Here is a 24,247-nt window from a genome sequence, read left to right as displayed (position 1 = left end):
ACTGCGATACATACCGACTATCCATGCCTAGCCTGCGCTGTCAAGTAACATGCATACAGCGCAGTGTATATGGTGCAGGCACACTCAATCTGTGTGCACATGTATCATTCAGCCGTTTTTTGCAAATGGGCTTTCAGGCATCATTCTCACGAAGGACAATGTGGTAAACACCCAACCTTCAAAGAAAAATGCTAATCCAGCATACGTGTGTTCTCAGTGTATGCAGCAGGACTTGTGATCAGCATCTCAAAGTGATAATCTTACAAGAAAAAATGACTTCCACTGCCTGTACTCGAACCAGGGACCCTCTCGTATGGTCAGCGATGCTCTTCCACTAATCGATTGTGTATTCATCCTCCCAGCAAGCACCGTTCACTATGATCTTCCTTTAGTTAGACTTTGAAACTCACGCTTCCTGTGAATACACACATGCTAGTGAGATGCAGCCCTCGTAGTAAAGTAGCACGGAACTCAAACCGGGGATCCTTGATGCTCTACCGCTAAGCTATGGTGTAATTAAACCGTGCATTTTACTGGGTGGCAACTACTCTCTTGCATGTTCTGTCTACTGTTATGCTCTCAGATCAAGACCTACCACAATGCTGGCATGCAATGTGAGCCACCCAGAAAGGTATGTGCAGTAAATAGGCACTGCAATGCGACCAACAGTCTTCTCATCCAAACGATAGTGATTCTATCTGGGAGTAGTAAAATAATGGTATTTTACTACTCCCTGGTTTCTATTAGGCTATTGCACTGCAAGGAAGGCACTAAAGATCCAGTAGGTATCAGCTGTCATTATACTGACATTTTCGGAATGAGGGTATCCCCCTCAGTGTGCAGAGAATGTCTGCATACATCTAGATCCATTTCAGTTGTGAAATATTGTACTGTGGAACTACACCTCTTCTTAAACGTTATCTTCACTGTGTGCATTTCTAGACTCGGGTGGAGAGCCAAGGATTAAACTTGAAGAGAAAGACCAAAGGTTTACATGTTCTCTGTAGTTGCCCAACACTAATATATAAACAACATACTGGTGCATGAGTCAGAAGGTGCGAAAGCTAGCACAGTGCTGACTGAAGTGGTACTGACATTCCACGGCCTGGTGCTTAGCTTTTTAACACCTTGAATGCCCATGCCGACAGTCTTCCAACTTGGGAGATTCTAAGTTGAGAAGTAACGTTAACATGGGGAAGGTGAGCGCACTCAACTGACGTACGCGTATTTCTTCTATTTTTTTCAACGACTTGCACAGCCAACGCAACGCACCATTGCCACCCAGTGCCGACGAGCTCCAGTGGTATGTTCTGTAGTTCCAAATGCAGTCAGTTATTGACTTCCATGGAGGTCGAGTGCGTTGTGGTGCACCAGGTGCTCTATTACCTACTGTAACTGTATGATTGTTACTTAGTTTCTACCCTGAATGCAAACCAGTTTGGTATTTCAACGCAGAAGAGAGTCATAACGTTTCATCTTCTTCCACTGCGGCATTGCAGAATAGTATCAGCATAATCCTCTTGCCTCTTGCTAATCCTCTTGCCTGGATTTCATTGACAGATGTGTTAAGCCCATGGATCCTTCCATGCCCTAGCTGAGCATTGGCCCATGCCATCACCTCCTAGCAGGCTTGAGCATTCAGGTAATTCGTGAGAATGAGTCGTTCAGGAAGTCACCTCAGCATCGTTGGATGGGGAGATGGTTAGGCTAGTGTTGATGATTGGGCAAACAGCGCCCGGGTTGTTCACTCACTGCATTTATGCAATGCTTTGGTGGAGTTTATGTGATAACAGTGTTCCACCATGGTGCTGTGCACTTCTTGAGCTAGTCTTAAGTTCACACTTCAAACTTGTGTGCGGCGATGCCGTGCCGACGGTAAGAATTCTATGAGGAAATCCCATGAATCAGCCTTCACCCAGCACACTTCCTGCAGACGTATGATGGGATTCCGTGTGAAGGGTCCCGGCCCTGACCAAAGCAGAGCTGCTCCAGGTGCTTTGTCTGTGACCGCTGCCAGTAACCATGGTAACTAGTGTATTGTTCCTGTGATTGTGAACTTCTCTTGATCCCCATACCAATCAAGATTGCCACACGGGACATGGCTACAGCAACAAGAACCCCAAGTCCCATTCCCCTGGTAAGCATTATCCTCTTTACTCTGCAGTGGATATTACTATCAACTTCCTTGCCTACCATCGATGTTACTCTGCACCAACATACACGTGTGTTTGAGTCCTGCTGGTGACAGTTAAGATTTAAGGACATTTCCCCCATTTTCAATCCCTTGAACTGATGAATACCACTTGCCAGTACAGTCAGAGGCTCGCATAACCGAACACATCCGTTTTCCACAAAGATGTCCGGATAGGCGAGGGAACCGGATAATTGAACACACATTCTGTATGTATGCATAGCATTATGCTGTAAATCGGTAACCAACGATTTTCTTCCGGATGGCGAGGGATCCGGATAAGAGGACCGGATACGCAAGGTCTGACTGTACATGTATTTGACATGTATATTAGTGTACATAGCCCTGCCCGGCAGAGTTAGTCACATGACAATATCTACAAATACATTAATAGTGGTTGATGTGGCCACATCACTGTAAACACCAGCTTTGCATCGAGGTGACATCATGACTTTGCGGGTGGTATTGGGGGTAAGCCCCCCCCCCCCCCCCTGCATATGAAGTGTTTTCGTCGGATGACAAGGGAATACTTTGAAGACTGGTGATAATATTATGCATGACTGTGTTAAAGTACTTTTCTTGGTGATGAAGAACATGCAACATGGCTATTGTGTCTGCTTTGAACTGAGTCATACCTCACTGTATCGAGAATTGTGTGTTAGGGAGCGGAGCAGGGCCTGAATGCTATGAACTTTGTGTATCATCAGTCTGAAAGCGGTTGCGAGTACCCGCTACTTGGTGTGTAGCTTACCAAGCATTTCTATGTTTCATGCTCTTCTCTGTCAACACTGCGCAGCCTCCGGAACTAGTTGATGTTGGCATGCAGTGCGAGGGACCGGTACGTTGTGACGAAGTGAAAGTGGCAGCTACAGCTGCAAGTTATCTGCTTGGTGTCTTGGGAAATCAGCCTTGAGAGTTTCTTGTGGATTGACAAACACTATGATTGCAGTCCATGCACAAACAATTTATCTCTGGCAATTTTCAAATCCAATTTAGGCCGTATTATACTAGGCTCAAAGCACAATTCTAAGTCGGCTAGAAATGGGATTTGGAGCAGCATGTCTGCACAATTGTCAATGGTGAACCCGGTCGAAATACTGAAAACCCGGCAAGAAAAATAACTTCGGTATGGTCCACCTTTTGGAGAGACATCAAGAATATAATAGGAAGAGCATTCCATAACTTGCTAATCCCTTCCCCCTTTTGTGTACGCGCTCTTCATTTTCTTTTTTCTCTTCTTCCGTGGTTGGTCTCACCCTCTCTTCAATTCAATTGGCTACGAGGTGCAGAAATAAATAAATATATGAATACTGTGCGGCAAAAACAATTTTGAGTAAGATCAACCATTGGCCCATTTATGGTGACCGCTGGTATGTTGATGCTGGCAAGGCGACTGTGGGATGTTGATCTCCACCGCTATTGCTCTTCCTGTGTAGTACCCTTTTTGCTACTCATTTCCGCTTGGCTACTTCCACTCGTTTGCAGGACACTTATACCATCGGTGTGCAAGTTTCACCGGCAACACCTCCACCGTCACCTCCGTCACCGCCCAGGCCCCCGGCAGTCATACACAGGGTAGGTGCTGAGCTTGTAGACTGGCTGCCCGTGCATGAGGGGCAAACAGTCGAGAAAGTACAGCCACCTATGCTTTGATGATTTAGGTTGTTCCCAGAATTGAACCTACCGACTTTCATAGAGCCCGTTGCCAATGACTGAGTGTTCACTCACAGCTTAGTAAACAACAACTAATTAGACACATCAATACTACCGTGTACACTGGTGTAATGATCATCTGTGCACACTCGTCACAACTAGGCAGTGCAAACTGCATTGTGGCATGATGTGTATAAGGAATCACCACCTGTAGGATGCAGTTCATTCTACGCTCCTAGATCCTGCAAGTGATCATCTAGCCGCTTTGTTTGCTGTGCAGTCGATCCTGCCAGAGATTCACGTACCGCCTGTACCAGCAGTACAAGCAGCAGCAGCAGAGGATCCGTTCAAGCATTGCTGTGCATGTCCGCACTACGGTGAGGAGAATATCCCGGATGGCAACGGCCGCCATTGCTGCACATGTCCCAACTTTGGTGGCAAGGGAGCTGGCTGCGGTGCTAACCGCCGCCCGCAACGCAGGCGGCGCAATCGTCACAATCGAGGAGACAGGTCGCGCTCGTCATCAACCGACAAGCTGCCACCGACGCAGCGACCTGAAGTGCTCGTGCGCAACCAGGTAGGCAGTCTTGTGTAGAGCTCTGTGCTAGCAGTGGTGCAGATATCATCATAGTCGTTGTCACTTGATCTTGTCAACACATAGACAAGAGTGTTGTGGTTTGTGTGATTTTCGCATTTGCCCGCAGTATTGTGTTTGTTATCAACACATGTTTTATCTCAAACATCGTTGCCTATAACTATAGTGACTTATGATGCACTCATCTTGGGGTTTTCTGCTGGAAATGATGACGTCACGAAACCCAACAGGACACACACACACACACACACACACACACACACACACACCATACACATACACACACACCACACATACACACACACACACACACACACATACACACACACACACGTGCGCACACGCGCACACACAGTGTCAATGCAAACCATTGGCCGCTTACGAGGCGCACGTGATCCACACTACCTATTGTTTGGCTTGCCTACCAATGTATTAACACAGGTCATCAGTATCACGGTGTGCACTGCTCCGTGTGTTTTGTACTGTGCCATGTACAGGGACACAGCGGCACAGCAACACGGGATAAGGAGGAGCTCCAGAGGGTAAAATTAAAACCTTATTAGACAGAAGGACTACTTGCTGATCTCACTATCCATTGCCAGTGCTAAACAAACTTTGAAACACATTCAAACATTATCATTGAGTGCAGCAACTACATGCTCAGCAGCTACCTCACTATTTGGACAGAGGGAGCATGTAAAATTGCCTTTCAATAGTGTCTTTGTTGTGCATCAGGGAGAAGGCAACACACATTGTTCATCTGATTTCAAAACCGGGCATTTGAAGCGGACAACGATTGGGTCATTCTGTTTTGTCGCATAGTGCATACACACGGGGTGGGGCATAGCAAATAGAATAGTAGTATTCTTTAGTAGTAGTATTCTTTTATTTTCCATCGGAAGCCTCAACAGTGATAAACACAACTCTTAAGAGGGCCGATAACAGAGTAGAGGGGTGTGGGGTGAGAAAAATAATAATAAGAGATGTTTAAACTAAACTAAACAGATACTTGAATTGTTTGCAGGCAACCTGCCTACACTCAAGAAAGCACTGCATTTCACACAAATCCATTGGTATCGTTACAACGTTTTGGTCTTAGCAAACCACCATGCCGCAGGTATGTAGACCCGTCCAAGCCCCGTAAACGGGGGCGGCCCAAAGCTGCTTGTGTCGCCTGCATGTCCGGTTCAGAGGCATGCACAGAGCGAAACGTCGTATACCACCTCGAGTGCAAATGTGGTGATAAATATATCGGAGAGACGTACCGCAGCCTCGCCACCAGGACAAAAGAACACAACGACGACGCACGCAACACAGTGAGCGGCACCGCGCTGGGTGAGCATTTCGCGGCCAAGCATGCATCTGACCCATTGCCATTGGGAGCAACGGCTTTCTCTGGTATCCGGGTTCTCGGTTCTGAGCGTGACCGCCCCAGGAGGAGGATCCGGGAGGCCATCAACATCAGGGAGCGATCCCCGGAAATTAACAACAACAGTGGCTGGGATCTGCTATAACACCACCTTACTGCGAGTGGCGCGGGGCTCTACACACCTCACTGGTGGTGTGAGACTGGAACTGGGCTGTTATCACTGCTGTAGCGCGGTATCTACTTTCCTCGCCGTTTGTGCTTGTGTTGTCATGTATATGTAGTAATGCACACCCACCATGACGTGCTTTGCACTTCTCTACGCGCGCTGTCACTATGTACCGCGCTTTGCTTGCTTGCCTCCTTCTTTTATATTGCTGTTCTTTCCATGTCCACTTCATTCCTGATGATGGTCATAAAGACCGAAACGTTGTAACGATACCAATGGATTTGTGTGAAATGCAGTGCTCTCTTGAGTGTAGGCAGGTTGCCTGCAAACAATTCAAGTATAATGAAGCTGCGTGAAGCGTCCTTCAAAAATTGTAAACAGATACTTGGAACAATAAAGCAGCAGTAAGAATACACATGCTGCCTGATGGTTGCACCGGGCATAGAACTCAGGCATCCGGGCAGTCTTAGCATACTGGTAGTACAATCTTCAGCAAAATGTGTAAAACACTACATGTGAACCGTTTTTTTACCGGATACAAGTCGACCAACAACGCTTGAGGCCTCTTGTTTCTATCTACCGGTTCAATATGATCAATAGCGGTTAGGGAAAAATACAGTACTTCGGTAAGTTCAATTATTTCTCAGTATGTGTTCTGCTTACTTCACAATGCTTTGCAGCTGGTTGAACACCACAAGAATGCAGTGCAGGAAATGGCGCAAGAAATTGTTCAGCTGAAGCAGGGACGACAAGAACTTGAGGTACTGCCGGGCCTCTTCACAGGCTTCTGTCACTCGGTGTGGGAATTTACTTTGTGAAGTTACCATGCATGCACTGCCTCACTGTGTGGTGCCCGTGAAGGTACACAGTTGCACTTGGTGCTACACAGCCATGTGATGCTACACAGCCATGTGGTGCTGGAACCACTGCTGCTGCTGCTGCTGTTTCTGCTGTCTTTGTTGTTCTTTCAGACAGAAAACGAGTGGCTGAAAAGAGATATCAGTGAAGCAAGAGGAGGTGGTCCGCCTATAGTGGTGGCGCGTGAGGCGGAGTTCCGGGAAATGACAAAGGATGCATTACTCATTGCTCATTGTGAGTAACCATGGCTACCATGGTATACTTCTGCCTCGCTGTGCAAGACCAATAATAATTGTGTCTGGTCACTAGGTTGTCTGTGCCGATAGGCAGGCTCCACTGTACTCAGCCTGGTAGCACTGACACATACTGTTGTTACTGCATGCTTGTTTTCTCTCTCTCTGCTAGTGCCCATGGGCAGCAAGTCCAATCTGGTTAGCTTTGAGGAGCAAAAGGGTGGTGAGACCTAGTGCGGTACTCGGTGGACCTGAGGTCTCCGCTTCATAGCTGTGCTGTATTACTTCAAAATGTTAGGCATTCCGTGTCCACGTAGGATCATAAGGTGATAGCGAGCCGCAGAAATGAATGGCACGCTCTTAAAACACCAGTGGTTCACCCAAAGAAAGTCGGTGCGGTGCGGCTTATACTACGCTGGAGTCAAATTAACCGTGATAAACAGGGTAGATATCTGTATTTCGCGACAAAAAAATCTGGGTGCGTCCTTCGACTCTAGTGCGGCATATGCTGTGGAAAATACGTTTAGAGAAATTGAAATGAGATTCACATCTCTTCATCTTCTGTGTGTTTTTACCTTTTAAACAGTGGAGGCGTGCAGAAAGTTTGGTTTTGTGTCCAAGCAGCTGCGCGATGTGAAGAAGAAAGTTATTCAGGTCCAGAATGATGCAATAAAGGTGAATACAAGCCACGCTCCATACATGTTGGCACTGTCTTCTTCACGATGGTGTGCTGGCCTACGGTGTTCTCCTAGCTATCAATTGTGCTTACCTAGTCAGTGCAGTATCTATATATGTATCAGAAAAAATGTTTTGCGCATAATGAATGAACATAACGCTGATCACGCATGGTTTGATAGGGAAATGCCAGAGATCTGGCATATAATGTCACTAGTTTCACAAACTGATTGGCAAACGAGTAGTAATATTTCCACTAAAACTCCGCCACGGGGTTCCGGGTAGACCGAGGTGCCCGTAACTTGGAGGTCCGGATAAGAGAGATTGGAGTGTACCTTCTTGTCTTCCATCTTCAAATCTAGTCCAAGCAAAACATAGGTGTGTTATCAGCCATGTTTTTTATCATACGTTTTTTATCGTTTTGTCCAGTACCAAGATCAGGTTGTGGAGCTGGTTAAACTGAAAGTTGCCCATCGAGATCAACAGGCGCTGGTGCAACAACTCCAGGTATAACGCTCTTGCAAATCTATCACATGACCATACAAGGCAGCCATGTTGATTCCAACCCCATCAACACCTGAACCTGCTATAGTAGGTCACATGATATTGGCCATGTTGGTTCCACTGTCCACATGCCGTGAATGATGGCATGATCACTTTCTATGCAAATTTAGTCACATGATAGGGATGTGAAACCACTCTATTGCGGAACGATTGAGTGGTTTCTTTACTCTGTACGTAGCACCTATGTACAGGATAGTAAGGGATGGTCGCAAAGGTTTTTTGCCATCCATGAAACGGACATCAATCCTTTGGGGGAGGAGGGGATGTGGGCCAACCAGCACTGTACATACATGCGATTTTGCTTCACTCAGCATAGCAAGCTGGGTTAATGGGGGGGGGGGGGGGTAGGAATATGAAATAAACCATGACAGATTGTTTGTTTCAGGGACTACGAAAACATCTGCGACGGCCCCTAAGTGTTCTACAATCTAGTCAAGTTGCCTGTAGCAGCGCTCAGCTTGTCAAATGAATATCACTGGCTATCCAGTAAGCAGTACAAACCCTCTTTTGTCTAGGTGCGTTGCGCTTAGGGTATAACCACAGCTCTAGGTGCGCTGCGCTTAGGGTATAACCACAGCTCGTGAATGGGAAAATTTCCTCGTACTTCAAGTATCTGCCTAGCTGGTGTTCTTAAAAGAGGTTCCTGCTAATGCACCAAAACTAGTGTACGCTTCTCGTTGGCTGAATATTTGAAATAAAAGAGAAGCATCTGTATTGCAATAGGCTGTCCGCAGCCAACCCTGCACTAGTTGTGGCTGATGCGAGGTGTGAGAAAGAAGAGCAGTGCTTGTACAACACCGGCATGTTGTTCTAGCATGTTAAGGTTTGGCAATATCAGGAGTGCAAGTTCTGTGCTAGGAGGAATACCAATGCAGATGACCAGCAAGCCGAAGCTGAGATGCTGACAGACAACACAGAAGGGTGTAAGATTAGAGACGACGGTCCTGCATTTCGAATTTCGGAATATTTCTCGACTGAAGTCGAACATAACTTTCGACGCGACTGCTTCTTCCATTCAATTTTCCCGAAAGTTTGACCGCTCTGCCGCCTATTGGACCCAGTACAGGGATGAATTTATCCGGTATCGCATCGCAGTTTGCGATTCAAAATCGATCGAGTGCGACTCAAAAATCACAGCGACTCGCAGGAAACTGCGATGCATAAACAGCACTGCATACTAGCTCGCGCAGTCAGTAAAAGTGATGCTGTGACTATGTCGTACACTCACTACACCTGTACAGTGCAGAGACCCCGCTTTTTTCTCAGTAAGGTGTGATTTCTAGTACTGAGTACATGTACCTGTGAACTGTGGCTGGCTCCGCGTGCACATACTGACTGCATGTACTGGTGTCCTACTTGAACTACACGTACCACTTTGCGCGGCTTTCATTCAGTAAAGTAAGTTCAGGTACATTCCGTACTGATAACCATCATCTTTCCTCCACGATCCCGTTGGAAGTCTTGTTTTTTTCTCTTCTTTCTGGTTTACTTACCTCTTTTCGTGATATTATAGCTTTCTGCTTGTAGCCAGTCGGTCTTTCTGGTCGTGAGGAAATTCTGGAATCGCGTTCGTCCTTCTCTCTGACAATTGTCCAAGCTGTAGTTTTTGTCTAGTCTGGTTCTGCCTCCAACATGTCTGTACGACAGAGTACTGACCTTTGAGAAGTGGGTCCCCGGTGGCAGAGGTCGATGTCGAGAGGAAATGGCTTCGTTCTGAGAAAGCTACAGGTGCAGCGGCGACGCTAATTTTCTGCCAGCTATGCAGACAGCACGAGTCCTCCCTCCGTGGACTGAGAAATTTTAGTCGGTCTTTTGTGGACGGGATTTCGGGGACTGCTCTGAAGAAGGACAATGTGGTGAAACATTCGAAGTCGGATATGCATAGCAAGGCGGTAGGGATGTCGGTCCTGGAGGGACTTTTTCGTGGAAGAAAAAGTGCTAATCAAAAATCAAGGACTGCTACGCATTTTGGAGTTTGCGTCGCGAAAACTGCTATGCAAAAAAATGACAGTAAATTCATCCCTGCAGTAGTCAAAACAATATTCCGAAATTCAAAATGTAGAACCTCCATATTGCCTTATTAAGGGGCAGTCTGGTCCCGGACTATTATCTTATATTTCTTGATATCCTTTGAAAAAGGCCCGTGAGAGGAGTTGATTTGTGATAACATGAGCCAAATCCAACAATGGGAAGGCCAAACAGTGGGATAGTGCTTAGCCGGGGGGGGGGGGGGGGGGGTGCATGACCCACCTTGGGTGCTGGATGCATGTACCAGCAGCCAAGTCAATATGTGATATTTTGGTTAGTGACTCCTGAATGCTTGTTCTAAAATAGCTGGTACTTGTGCTGTGCCGGCATTTGGGGATGAGATAACACCTTGTGTTTACTAGCGTCTTTGGTCTTTCTGTCGCCAGTGATGATTTCCAGCTGGCAGGCATTGATCATAGAGATTGGACGCTGGTTGAAGTCCATGCGGAGGTAAAGAGGTGTGTTGCCGAGCTTTCATATGGCTTGTATGTAATGGCTGGGAGGTCTAACTGTACATAGCCGAGGAAGTTCGTTGTCTTGATGTTGTAAGTCAATACTGATCTTCAGTCTGAAGGATTTGAAGATGCAGATAATGTCATTCCATGCACAGTCTGCAGCACTGCCGGATGCAGTCTTCAGCGTGGCAGGGCCGTCATCTCTGTAAAACTAGGCCAATAGAAGCAGCATCTGAGAGATAGTTATTTGCTGATGTCCCACAACTCGTTTCAAAGCAGTCCAGCTTCACTCTTCGTCTGAATATGATGACGGCTCACTCCCTGATGACATCGAGTCTGCATCCTCGCTGACTTTCGCCTCCAGCGCTGCCAGATTTTGTTCCGCAGCCTTTACAAGTTGCCGAAACATGATTTGATCGTGGAGATCGCCAAGTTCTTCGCTCGAACTGTGAGCTTGACGACCTTCACGGTGGCGCTGGTAGTTGTTGTCTCCGCCACTCTCCAGAATGCCATGGAAGGAGCCATACAGACACAACCAAGTGCTTCTCATCTTGGCAGCGGGGCACTCAAGCCAGCACGTTGCCACAGCCTGCAGAAGCTCGTTTCTGGTTTACTTCGCCACGAGTGGAGGAAGTAGTAAGAACGAAGGCACCCACAAGTCGGCAGATGTCAGCTTCGTCGAACGAGCCCATTGTTGTGTCAACACTGCCAAGACATTGACGCCTTCAAGTTACGATTGACTTCGTTACAAAGAACTACGAACGGCGAACCTCATCAGGACACCATCGGCGTCTTCAAGTCCACAGACTTGCATCTCACACGCTTCCTCTGCTGCAACACGGGCACCCAACTCCCAAGTTGACCCGTGCTCTGCACTCCATAGACCCCGCTAAGCATTGGACTTGAATGCCCGGTATGCTGTGACCCAGTGCTTGGAAGTCAGACTTGCAAAAGATTGTCAGCAACCCACTGTTTAGTGGCATGTGCCACTGCCCCGGCACAGTTGGATGTCTGGAGCACTCTTTCCACTGCTGCAGATCTCAGTCTTACACATTATGCATGTATGTGTAACTTCCAATGTTCTATGTGTATCAGTAAAACAGGTTAAATGCTAAATTGTAATATTTATGCTGCTATCTATGCTACTTTCTCCACAGAATGAAGTGCAAAATAACCTGGAGTGGAAGAAGAGAGCCAACAGCCTCGATGCGGTAAGCCAGCGACATGTGGCGATTGGTTCTATTTCTTAAGGTAGCTCAAACCACTTTGAGCATGAAAAGACTTTCCGGAAGAAGTGCAGTTTTTTTCTGTTGCAAGGGGTCTTTGCAAACGACTCTAGGTAGTGACTGGCATTGATTTGAGATAAGGTGTTAGTGCACAATCAGTCTTCTATCTTGGCTAGTCTAGTGCTTTGCTGTTTGCTGACTGCTTCGATGTAGGAGTTGTGTGCATACGAGCGCAGGATCCAAGAAGCAAGTCGCAGAACCGGAGAGAGAAATTACCGTGAGTGTGTCTGTCACCTACAGGTACATGTATATATACCCGGTACTCATGTGCCGTCATGAGTACTAACCCCCTAAATACAAGGTAAATCCAGATGATGTAATGGCATGCTTCAAGTAGCACTGTGAAAGCAGCAAAATGCTTGAAAACCCCAAACCCTGGACATTCCAGCACGTGTTTGGAGGTGGTGGGCTGTGAAATTGGAGCAGACCCCAAACAGCTTCAGAAGCCAGTAGCCTGGATCAGTGTTTGATTATGGAATCCGATAGCCGGGCTCAAGGCACATGAACATGTGAGCATGCCTGGTAAATGTCCAGGCTTCTCTCGCATTTGAAGGTCCTATTGGGAATATCCTTCAGCTACTGCCATTGAGACTTAGACCATCACATCCTATGCGCCGGTGCTGCTATGTTGACATGCACAGGCAATCAGCTATATGCTGACTTGTTTGATGAGATGAGCAGGGAGAACGCCCGTCTTCGCGCGAGGATTGCCGAGCGTCAGGTGAGGCACCGATACACTGGAGGATTTCAGTAATGGAACAGTTAGTCTGAGGCATTGCCAGGCTGTTGCCAGGTGACACTCTCATACAGGTACCGGTACATTGGTCTGTTGTCAGGTGGCACTCTCATACTGGCTGTACCGGCACATTGGTCTGTTGTCAGGTGGCACTCTCATACTGCCTGTACCGCTACCTATGATACTGACCGTTTTAACTGATCAGTTGGTTGCTTTGATGTCTATTGTATGTGCTTAGTGATGCTGCATCACTCATTTCCTGTTTGCACACAGTTGGATGAACTCGTCCAAGCTACTCACTCATCCAGTCTTAGTTACTGTCTACCTGAAGTGATCTCGTAGACCTTTTGTGAATATTGATGCATGGTTATAGCCAACCACGGGTTAATAAGCTGTGGCCCCATGTTGCCCAATGCCGCACACCTGTACACACACACACACACAAACAACATCACGGTGTACGCAAGCTACAGCCAATAATACCATTTTCTCACTGTTCTAAGCATGGTGTGTCGGGCTTCGCAGGTGCGTATGCCTCGGTCTTGGTCAATGCCCAGGATACGGGAACAAGCGCCCACTAACGACCACTACGTGAAGCGCCTGGAAGCTGAACTGCGCTCGGAGAAAGCTCGGTAGGTCCAACAATTAAACGCATGCCTCCATTTATACCTCTGTGTGGGCCAGGTGTCCATAGCCTGACACGATATCACTGTCTCGGGTTCCCAACATCAAACTTATTACTGTAATTTGCTTGGTATGTGGAGGATCCTGACATGACTGCACTAAGTTATGTTGCTTATGTGTGTTATGCTTTCATGTACATGTAGATGCAGGATAATTGATTCGGAGAAGATCAGGGCGGTGAGTGTCGAGAACGGTAGGGGAAGACAGACTCATCAGACTCATTCTCATACCACAGTTTCCTTTCTAAAAACTTCACCTTCAACCACAATCCAAAAAACTTGCCAACCACCCCCGTATGTGTGTGTGCGTGCGTGCATCATGCAAGCGCGGAGCGGAATGCAATGATGCAACTACAAGAAAACAAATCTCGGCAGCTAGCAACGAGTGCATTCAGAGAAGAAGAAAACAAGTTCAGATTTAAGTAGTTTGTGATGAGCAGCAGAGACAAACATGCAGGAGAGTATAATTATATGATGAGATGGAGGCGACATTGGGAATACTCGGATTCACAATGTACGCGTGCCATCAGCTGGGTAATCAGAGTCGTCGTTGGACATCGTAAGTAGTCTTCATGATGTGGTGACATTCATGACATTCCCGACAACGAAAGTTATCTTACCCACTCTGCGATACGCTCACGGGCCTTCTCTGCTGCTTTGCGATTTGCCCGCCTAGGCTGGAACATGGTTGGAGCAGCTTCGTCCGCCATTGCCTGTTCCATAGCCGTCGCCGGTGCCGGGCGGTGTTCCATATCACCAGCCTCCACTGCTCCGACGTCATCCACAACGTGCAGCTCGAGCGGATAGAGCTTGCTGATCGGTCTCGACAACACTGCCTTCGATTTAGCCGTCTTCAGCTTGACAGCTCTGACTTGGCCATCGACTCCAGGTAAGATTTCTACCACTCTGCCGAGTCTCCAACTTCCACGTGGCTGGCCGGTCTCTTGGATTACGACCACTTCTCCGACTGTTGGTGTCCGAGAGATGCTACTCCGTGACTGTCGGTGTTGACTCATTGATGCTTCGCGCAGAGCAGGGAGGTACTCATCTTCCCACACCTTCCATGCTACATCCAGTTGTATCTGTTGCCGTTTCCACATCCTCGTGACCTTGGCTGCTGGTGTCTCCGGACCGTCCTCCTCGTCGCTGTCCGTCTGAAAACCGGTTGCCGTTCTTCCTCCACAGAGGAAATGTGACGGTGTCAGGGGTGAGAATGAGGACACATCGTCGTCGTCAACATATGTGAGCGGCCTCGTATTGATCATGCCTTCCACTTCGGCTGTCAGGGTTGCGAGCTGGTCTAGAGTCAGGAGGCACCTTCCAAGACTCTTCCTCAAGGCTCTCTTGACAATGCTCACCAGCCTCTCGTACACACCGCCCTTCCATGGCGCAAACTCTGTTGTGAAGCTCCATTCGATATTCTCCGTTGAGAGATACGATAGCAGGTCTGGGTTGGCAAGAATCAGCTTCAGATGATCGTCCAGGACAGAGCGTACCAACTTGAACTGGGGTGCGTTGTCACACACAATAGACTTTGGCTTGCCTCGTCTCGCTGCGAACCGTCTCATGCTGTTCAAGAAGGCTGCTGCAGATAGGCCAGAGACTATGTCCAGGTGTACAGCTCGTGTGGTTAGGCAGGTTACTAGGTTGATCCATACCTTGCCTTTCTCCGTGCCGGTGCGGATCAATAGCGGTCCGAGGTAGTCAAGACCAACGTACGTGAATGGAAGTGCTCTGGTAATCCGTTCCTTGGGCCATGGGGGCATGGACGGCAACTTGAACGGACGCCCTTCGTGTCTTCGGCAAACCGAGCACTGATCCAGGATACGGCGAACGATAGCACGGCCACGTATGATCCAGAACTCTTGCCTTGTCTGGGCCAGGGTGTGTCGAACACCTGCATGCAGAAGCCGTCCATGGACTTCGCTGATGACATGCTTCGTGAACGCGTGATACGTTGGTAGCAGCTTCGGTAGTTTCTGGTTAGTTGGTAGTTCAGCGTTGCTCAGTCTTCCGGCGCATCGCAGTATGCCGTTGTCGTCGATCACAACACCAAGGTTAGCAACTGAACTGTGCTTGGCATTGGTCTTGATAGCTTTGAAGATGTCAGGGAAGGCCTCGCGTTGTACCATTCGAGTCCACCAATCTCGCGCAGCCTGTATGTCTTGTGACACGATGCCGTAGCTGTTGCTGATCTGAGAGAGACGTGGTGAGTTGGGACGCAGTTTCTTCAGGAACTTCATGCACAGAGCAGTGATTCTCAGGACCTTCCTCAAACTGCTTGCTCTCGTAAGCACGCTGCCGAGACCAGATGGAATGGTGTGTGGACTAGGTTGGTCAGTAGCACGATCGCTGCCACCAGTCACCAGGCTTGCGGTATGAAGCGTTGGTGCTTGCTCCTCCTTGCTGGCTAGGTCGGATTCGTCAGCTGAGAGTGTGAGGTCCTCGTCTGGCCAGTGATCTGATGTGGTACGTAACCAGTCCGGACCGTGCCACCATGACTCCTGAAGATCGGCCACCAAACCGCCTCGGCTAGCGACATCAGCAGGGTTGCACTCTCCAGGAACATGGCGGAAGGACAAGAACTCGCCGCAAGTACGAATCTCTGACACACGGTTGGCCACGAATACGGACAGTGGCTTGGATGATTTGATCCAATGCAGAACACAACGCGCGTCCGTCCATAGGGTGATGCTGGTAAGTGGGAGATCGAGTTCATCTTTGCAGAATCGGGCTGCCCGTGAACCAATCGTCACGCCAAGTAGTTCCAGCCGTGGCAGGGTGAGACCGTTAGGCTTGCCGTCCTTGGACTTCAGCGGTGCAAGACGTGTCTTGCCGAAGAGGAGCTCACAGGTTGTCATCATGGCTATGGTTGTGCGGAGGTAGACCACAGTTGCAAAGCCCAGTTGTGACGCATCGGTGAAGACGTGTAGCTGGTAGGTAGCATCGGTTCCATTAGCAATTGGGTTGATTTGCCTGGGGAACGATAACGAGCTGACCTCGCTCGAGGCTGCATGGAGGGTCAGCCAGGTGTCCAGTAGGTGTCCAGTCAAGACAGTGTCCCAGTCCATACCAGCTTGCCACAGAGAGCGTAAGAAGACCTTGATACGAAATGTGACCGGAGCAACCAGTCCCAATGGATCGTACAATGATGCAGCATACTTCAGGACAGCGCGCTTAGTCCAAACCGGGTCGGTGCTGGGTTGGGTTCGAGGACAAGCGAGCTGTAGACTGTCATCCTTGGTGTGCCACGTGATTCCAAGAACGTTGACACTGTCGCCCTGTGCCCTTTCCTTGGCATCCATAGCTGTCGTAGCGTGGCTGTTGTTAGATGCCCACTCACGTAGCCGCATGGACGAGCGAGAGAATACGGATGTAGTTCGGTTGCACATATCGTACCCTTCTTCCGGGGTGTCTACACCGATGAATACGTTATCCACGTAGATATTGCGGGACACCAAGCGACCGACATCCGCATCTTCATCATTTGCTAGATGGTGTTGGATTGTTGCCGCTAGCAGAAATGGACTGCTCACGATGCCGAACGGTACTCTCCGAAACCGATAGACCGCGATGTTGTCCGGAGTTGCTGTGGGATTAGTTGGATCGCGATACCATAGGAAGCGTGTCACGTCCCGGTCTGGCGGCCAGATGTCAAGTTGCAAGAATGCCTTCTCGATATCGGCTACCAGCAGAATGGGTGTGATGCGGAGTCGCATAAGAACTCCGGCAAGGTTGGGGAGCAACACGGGTCCACGTAGCAGACAGTTGTTCAAGCTCTTGTTGTGACGCCGTGCCTTGGCCGAGGCATCATAAACGACACGCAACTTGGTCGTCGTCTTCGTTGGAGTTAGAACTGGCTGGTGGGGTAGATAATGGAGTTGCGGACCAGTGACAGAATCCGGTGTCATCTGCTCAATGATGCCCATGTCGGCTTGCTGCTGGATCACCTTGTCATACTGCTCAAGTAGTGACGAGTCGGTGCTTAGCCGCCGCGATAGAGTCCGGAACCGGCCCAACGTCAATCCGTAGTTGTCCGGGAGAAACTGCTGCTGGCCGTTCCATGGCCAGCGAACGATGTAGCGATTATCGGTGCACTCCACTGTTGAGTGGAAATGTTGCAAGGCTACGTCATCGTCTTTCACGGGAGACGGGTGCTCTATCCCAAGCGTTTCGAGGCTCCACAAATCCGGAATGGACTGCTTAAGAGGCAGAACCTCCTCGTGTGAAACGTCGGCTGCGGCTGCGATCAGAGTGGTTGCCGGTAGGGCAGTGGTGGGAGAGGTGTCCGTCTTGCCGGTGACCACGTAGCCGAGGGAGGTTGGCAGAAGGTTGAGGCCTGATGGTAGAGGTTGCACATGGCCCTGCACGAAGTCCCACAGATAATCAGACCCAATGAGTATGTCGATCTTTAGCCGTTCATCTTCGGCGTTAATCGCATCAGCTAACTGGTTGTCGTGTTGCAGTTGCTGCAAGGTCGTGATGTCGGGGTGTGCAACCGCAGGACGGAGAACCGGGTTTGTGATGTGCGGTAAGACGCTGCCTTCGATGGCCTTCGTTGTACCATCCTTGAGATGAACGAACAGGTCGGAGATCGGTACCTGTGCTGTGTGGTGTTTGGTGGCACCAAAGGTTGACACGGACAGCCATTCATGGCGAGTATGGCGCAGGGAGAGCTGCCTTGCCAAAGCCTCCGTGAAGTACGTGCGATGGCTGCCTGAATCAAGAAGAACGCGAGCGGTGGTGATTGTACCATTGTTGCCTTGCACATTCGTTGTGGCGGTTTGGAGTGTGACAGTTGATCCTGTTGCTTGCAGGAGACACGATGACTGGTCCGAAGCAACTGTCTGGTCCGAAGCAACTGCCTGACCTGGAACCTGAGTGGGTGTGCACGTAGCGGTTGTAGTGTCAGAAGCTGCCACCGCTGCCGTGGAAGATGAACCGTCAGCTCGTCGGGTGGAATGCGAACCTACACCAGATGGCTGGCGACTCTGCAAGCAGATGGTATGGTGATGGTGACTTGGGCGCTTGCACATCCGGCAGGTCTGTGTTTGCCGTCGGTAACATTCCTGGCTGCGGTGACCGGAACCCAAGCAAATAAAGCAACGACGTAGCTCCATTAATCGTTGTTTCCTGGCAGCAGAAGATGTGTAGCGTGAGCAATTGTTGTCCATATGTTGGCCATCGCAGAATATGCAACCACGACGGGAACGTTGTGGTCGTCCTTGGGTATCAGGGTGAGCTGCCAGTGCATCCGCTGTGCTAAAGAGTTGCTTTGGCTGCACTCCAACAGCGTCAGGTTTGTTCGGAGGGCCTTGGCCAGTCCGCTGGCGGATTTGCTCTTGTAGAGTTGTGTACTTGGCCATATACTCTCGTAGAGTGGTTAGTTTCCAGGGCTGGCCGGCGTTGCTGATACCACGCCACTCCTCAAACTTGGTGGCAACCTCGAGTGGAACCTTGCCCCACAGCTTTTGGCACAGGAGACGTTGATCTGCCAACTTCTCTCCCTGTGTTTCCAGCTGTCGAAGGAGACACTCCACAGTTTCGAAACTTCGATGGATCTCCATGGGCCTGTTGGGTGGTGCCGGTAGTGCTTCCAAACGGCTGTACAGGGATGCAATGATGATCTCCGCTGAACCATACTTCGTCTTCAACAGATCCTTGACGGTGGTATAGTTTGCACTTGTCAATGAGATGCCCGCTATGGCCTTCGCCGCATCGCCGGAAAGGCAAGATTTCAGGTATGAGAACTTGCTGACATCCGCAATGGGCTGGTTGTCGATGGAAGACTGGAATCGCTCCCAAAACTCTGGCCACTCAATCACCTTGCCAGAAAAGGACGGTAGAGTCAGCTTTGGCAGCTGGACGTTGAGGCGTGATGGCTGTGGGGCAGTACTGAGGCCAGCTGCCGCGGTTGCAGCATGGGCTGCCGCTAATGCCATGGCCTGTATCATGTCTGGGGAATTGGTTGGTGTCGGGACAGTTGGCTGGGCCTGTGTTGTATCCGTATGCTGAGCCTGAGCCACAGGGTTCTGAGTAGTAGCACTGATGTCCGTGCCTGTGGACATTGTGCTACGCCTTGCCTCCACACCCGTGCTAGGGCTGTCCAGTCTGCCTGCAGCAGATTCCGTGTCGCCCGTGCCTGTTGCCGGCAATTCCTTTGATTCCAGCAGTTCGCCCGTGGGCCTGTCCGTCCCATCACTGTCCACGACCACTACCTCCTGTGTTGTATCGTGCCGGGTGGCCTTCTGGGGTGTTGCTGCCTCTGCAGCAAGCTCCGTCACCACTGGTGAATGTGTCCCTACCCCTCTATAGTCGAGTAGTGCACGTGCGTCCGACACACTTGTGCATTCGTGGTCAAAGCCATCATCCCAGGCTTCCAAATCAATTAGTGCGTCTTCCACACGCTCGTCTGCCTCGCAGTTCTCCAGCAGGGTACCAATCTGCTCGGACAGGTCGTTCACTGTGTCAATCAAGGGTAGGATTTTCTCAACATCACTCTGAAGTGACAACAGACTAACGAATTTCTCCTCCGTTTTACGGAGTTCATGTTCGATCCTCCTCCTTACTCGCGTCACCCTTCCCTTGGCCCTGCCTCGCTTCTTGACTAGGTCGTTGTAAACCACTTGGTCCAGGACGTGAGATGTGCTTTGCTTCTCAGTCGTCTGATCCAAGGACTCCTCTCCATCGTTCGTTGTTGTCTGTTCAACCTCTCCGTCCATCGTAAAAAAACGAAAGTTGTTGGACGCGTTGGTTCCAAATCCTGGTCACAGCACCATGTCGAGAACGGTAGGGGAAGACAGACTCATCAGACTCATTCTCATACCACAGTTTCCTTTCTAAAAACTTCACCTTCAACCACAATCCAAAAAACTTGCCAACCACCCCCGTATGTGTGTGTGCGTGCGTGCATCATGCAAGCGCGGAGCGGAATGCAATGATGCAACTACAAGAAAACAAATCTCGGCAGCTAGCAACGAGTGCATTCAGAGAAGAAGAAAACAAGTTCAGATTTAAGTAGTTTGTGATGAGCAGCAGAGACAAACATGCAGGAGAGTATAATTATATGATGAGATGGAGGCGACATTGGGAATACTCGGATTCACAATGTACGCGTGCCATCAGCTGGGTAATCAGAGTCGTCGTTGGACATCGTAAGTAGTCTTCATGATGTGGTGACATTCATGACAGTGAGTACGCGAGTTGAAAGGAGATCACACCCCTACTTACTGGTACATTCATTCTTACAGTTGGTAGGGTGCTGGTTAATGTCACAGTATATGAACTGTTTTGGGAGGCAAATGTATATCCGGTTCAGACCAGCCTCTTGAGGGGGGGGGGGGGGGGGAGGAGCTGCCAACGTAAATACTAAATAGCTCCCTCCACAACGAGGGATACATATGACTCACAAAGCGGTTCATGTGCTTGCATAGGACCCTTGCATTCAACCGTAAAGAAAACGCTACTGTAGACCGGAGCACTATCTGTTGAAGTACTCCCTCTCGTTGCCTTGCATCATAGGCTGTCAAATGTTTTTGATGTGCATGACCTGCATATCATCTGATGACATGCATGACATGCATATCATCTGATGACATGCATCCATGCATATCATCTGACGATATGCATGACATGCATATCATCTGACGATATGCATGGCATGCATGTATGAGTGCATGATCTGTGTGCATGCACTTCAAACTTTAGGAACGACGCCTAGAGGATGAGCTTCGGCAACAAGCAGCGTTTCCCAGGCCTTCGCATTTACGAGACAGTGAACGGGAAGTCTACAAGGCCAGGATACGGCGCCTGGAAGACAAGCTCAGAGAAACATCTGAGGAGGTAAGCTGATTGGGAGCTGGGTCTGGTTTTAGTTTCCAAGCTTAGTGATCCACACACACATGCGCTGCGGTGGCCGTGAGTACTAGCATGTGATAGCCTGGTCATTGTGATCTCACACGGGACCACAGCACTCCCCCTTACTGATGCCACCGAGGAGTACTTCCTGATGCTGCTAAGAAGAACCGGCATCCGTGATGGTCTCCTGCTAGAGTAGTCATTGGTGTGTGTGTGTGTGCGTGTGTGTGTACGTGTGTGCAGGGGCGTCGCACACGGTACGGTCATGAATGACTCATTTGCATAATGAAATACCAGCCATCTTATCTAGAGTTCCCATGATACAGTCCATGTTTATTCTATCAGTATTTCTGGTAGTAATTTGCTGCCAAGTTCTCTCCTGAGTAATATAATGTGCCAGTGGAATTCAATTCTACTCATACATGTGTCTCCTCTGTGGCTCTGATGCTGGGACTGACCGATATGTGTTATTTCTCAGCTGGGTCGCACGGTGCGGGACCATACACAACGAGAGCATGAACTAAAGGTGAGAGCCGAGTCATGGGCCAAGAGTTATATTCAGCCATTGCCGCTTGTGTGTCTTCTAACGGTATTTTGAGATGGCTGATATTAGTGGCTGCCGATTCCTGTGTGTTGAATTCTCGAAACTCTCAATAACACGTATATGTACTGAGGGGGAGGGAGGGAGGGAGGGAGGGAGGAGGGAGGGAGCGAGGGAGGAGGGAGGGAGCGAGGGAGGAGGGAGGGAGAGACTATAACTGGCATCATGACACATGACTGTGTGAAGAGAGTCTACAAATGCACACAAAGCCTGATTGCCGTGGCAACTGGTATCAGGCATCTAACACTAGTTGCTAAGCAAAAACATGCTCCCACAAGAGTTTGACATCGTGCCTCCAGTCCCAAATGCGCACCGTGCTCTCCGAGGGCTATGGTACACATGTGCTGTTCTGTACTCTGTCCTTAGCATCAGGTGGAGCTGGCTAAGATGAAGATTGAAGCGCTAAAGAGAAGACAACAGGATGTCATTGATGATGCTGAGGCCCACCGTGACAACCTAGACCTGCGGTCATTTGTAGTAAGTACAGCTGGTGGAGGTGGTGGAGCTTGATGATGTATGACATGCAGTGTGCAGCAGCCGGGCAATGATACCCAATATCCGCATTGCAAACTTATGCATGTTTGCACTTTGATTTGGACAGCTTTAGGGAGGATGATGTCTACTTGACATATTACCGTACTCGTTCGATTAGAGCCCTCTGTCAAATAGTGCTGCTCAGCCTATCTCTTAGAGCCAATGGAAATTCGAGCTCTCTCTCTCTCTCTCTTGATTCTGAGTCTTGAATATTGTTGTTTGAAATCTTTTATTCTCACGTTGTTGTTGTTGTTGTTGTTGTTGTTGTTGTTGTTGTTGTTGTTGTTGTTGTTGTTGTTGTTGTTGTTGTTGTTGTTGCTGCTGCTGCTGCTGCTACTACTGTCGTCATCGTCGCCATCGTTGTTGTTGCTGGTGGTATGCGTGTGGGTAAACAAAACCAATAGCGATCCCGGCCTGTTACATGGGACGAACTCACAGCCCGGTATCCCGGCCTGGACCCTGACGCTTCGCGTCGTCGCGAGCCACGTCCTCAGCACAGACCGGCAGCGGATACTTCACAAAGGTCTACACCAGCTCCCTTCCTGCCACCGATAAGACTGACCAGACCCAGTCAGTTACCTGCAACACGACGACGCAGGCGTGACTCACCACCTGCATCACAACCATCATCCAACTTGTCCAACATATTCTCCAGGTTTAGTCAAAGGTAGTCCCCAACACCAGTCGAGAAAGGAACCATCCCAATCCGAACTTGTTGATGCCAACCTCCCATTAGAGTCGTGTGTCTGGTAGCAAGGATTGCAAGCCGTGGATAGCGAGTTGTGGATAGCAAGTCGTCAATAGCAAGCCAAGCTGTCGATAGCAAAAGTCGTGGATAACAAGTCCTGGATAGCAAGTCGTGAATTACAAGTCGATCCTGGATAGCAAGCTATGCCAGTGCGTGCTCATGGTTGCATGTACTAGTTCTGGATGGTAGCTACCGTAGTTCTGTGTATCTCAGAGTTATTCCACCAGCACATGACCAGTTCTGTGTATCTCAGAGTTATTTCACCAGCACATGACTACCAATCACATGACCACCAATCACATGACCACCAATGGTTAAACTTACAAGTTGAGTCTCAGGTTCGTATCATTGTCCATACATGTAAGCAGTGGCCAGTATTTATTTTTCGTTGAACGATTTTATTCAGCTCTCCCTATTCTAATGTAATGCTACGAACCAAAACGGTTGACCTACAAACACACTGCGAACACTTGTACATTGTGTATTGTGAAATGCAGCAGATTGTACCTCATCCCTCTTGGCCATGGGTGATGTTTTTTTGTACTTACTAAGTTACCTTGATGGCTGGGGACTGGCACGGACATTCATAACCGGTAAGGACAAGATGACAGCATGGCACATCACATGATACTCCCAGTACTCCTTGTAAATTGGGCTAGCTATAGGAGTGTCATCGGTTACCATGACAATAACTGGATGCAACCTTGCTTACTGAAGTACAAGTACAAAATAACACGTCTGCTGAACTATAGGTAAAAGCACACCGTTTGTGCAGATAGATCAACACTGTAGTTACGTGAACATATACATGTACTTGCACTTTCTCTCTTTCTCTCTCTCTCTCTCTCTCTCTCTCTCTCTCTCTCTCTCTCTCTCTCTCTCTCTCGCTCTCTCTCTCTCGCTCTCTCGCTCTCGCTCTCTCGCTCTCGCTCTCTCGCTCTCTCTCTCTCTCTCTCTCTCTCTCTCTCTCTCTCTCTCTCTCTCTCTCTTCTCCTAGTTGCCTGTTGACAAATAC

The 24,247-nt window shown here is 49.1% G+C and overlaps 1 protein-coding gene across 1 annotated transcript in view; it reads left to right on the top strand.

Moving 5' to 3' along the window:
* The window catches only part of LOC135815904 (uncharacterized), a 30,840-nt gene extending 7,146 nt beyond the window's left edge, over positions 1-23,694 (top strand). The window contains exons 8-27 of the mRNA XM_065329251.1: positions 584-631; positions 1,259-1,303; positions 2,084-2,137; positions 2,988-3,029; positions 3,677-3,766; positions 4,125-4,421; positions 4,937-4,981; positions 6,655-6,735; positions 6,946-7,066; positions 7,652-7,740; positions 8,170-8,247; positions 11,945-11,998; positions 12,227-12,290; positions 12,715-12,794; positions 13,335-13,441; positions 13,637-13,670; positions 21,200-21,334; positions 21,828-21,875; positions 22,317-22,427; positions 22,889-23,694. Of these exons, the coding sequence (XP_065185323.1) occupies positions 584-631; positions 1,259-1,303; positions 2,084-2,137; positions 2,988-3,029; positions 3,677-3,766; positions 4,125-4,421; positions 4,937-4,981; positions 6,655-6,735; positions 6,946-7,066; positions 7,652-7,740; positions 8,170-8,247; positions 11,945-11,998; positions 12,227-12,290; positions 12,715-12,794; positions 13,335-13,441; positions 13,637-13,670; positions 21,200-21,334; positions 21,828-21,875; positions 22,317-22,427; positions 22,889-23,155 (1,890 nt within the window). The 3' untranslated portion in view covers positions 23,156-23,694. The remainder of the gene's footprint in view (positions 1-583; positions 632-1,258; positions 1,304-2,083; positions 2,138-2,987; positions 3,030-3,676; positions 3,767-4,124; positions 4,422-4,936; positions 4,982-6,654; positions 6,736-6,945; positions 7,067-7,651; positions 7,741-8,169; positions 8,248-11,944; positions 11,999-12,226; positions 12,291-12,714; positions 12,795-13,334; positions 13,442-13,636; positions 13,671-21,199; positions 21,335-21,827; positions 21,876-22,316; positions 22,428-22,888) is intronic.
* Positions 23,695-24,247: the final 553 nt, after the last annotated feature.

The sequence above is a fragment of the Sycon ciliatum genome, chromosome 4, assembly GCF_964019385.1.
Source record: "Sycon ciliatum chromosome 4, ocSycCili1.1, whole genome shotgun sequence".
Taxonomy (NCBI): domain Eukaryota; kingdom Metazoa; phylum Porifera; class Calcarea; order Leucosolenida; family Sycettidae; genus Sycon; species Sycon ciliatum.
Note: the sequence above shows the minus strand (reverse complement) of the source record. Positions and strands in the feature narration are given on the sequence as shown.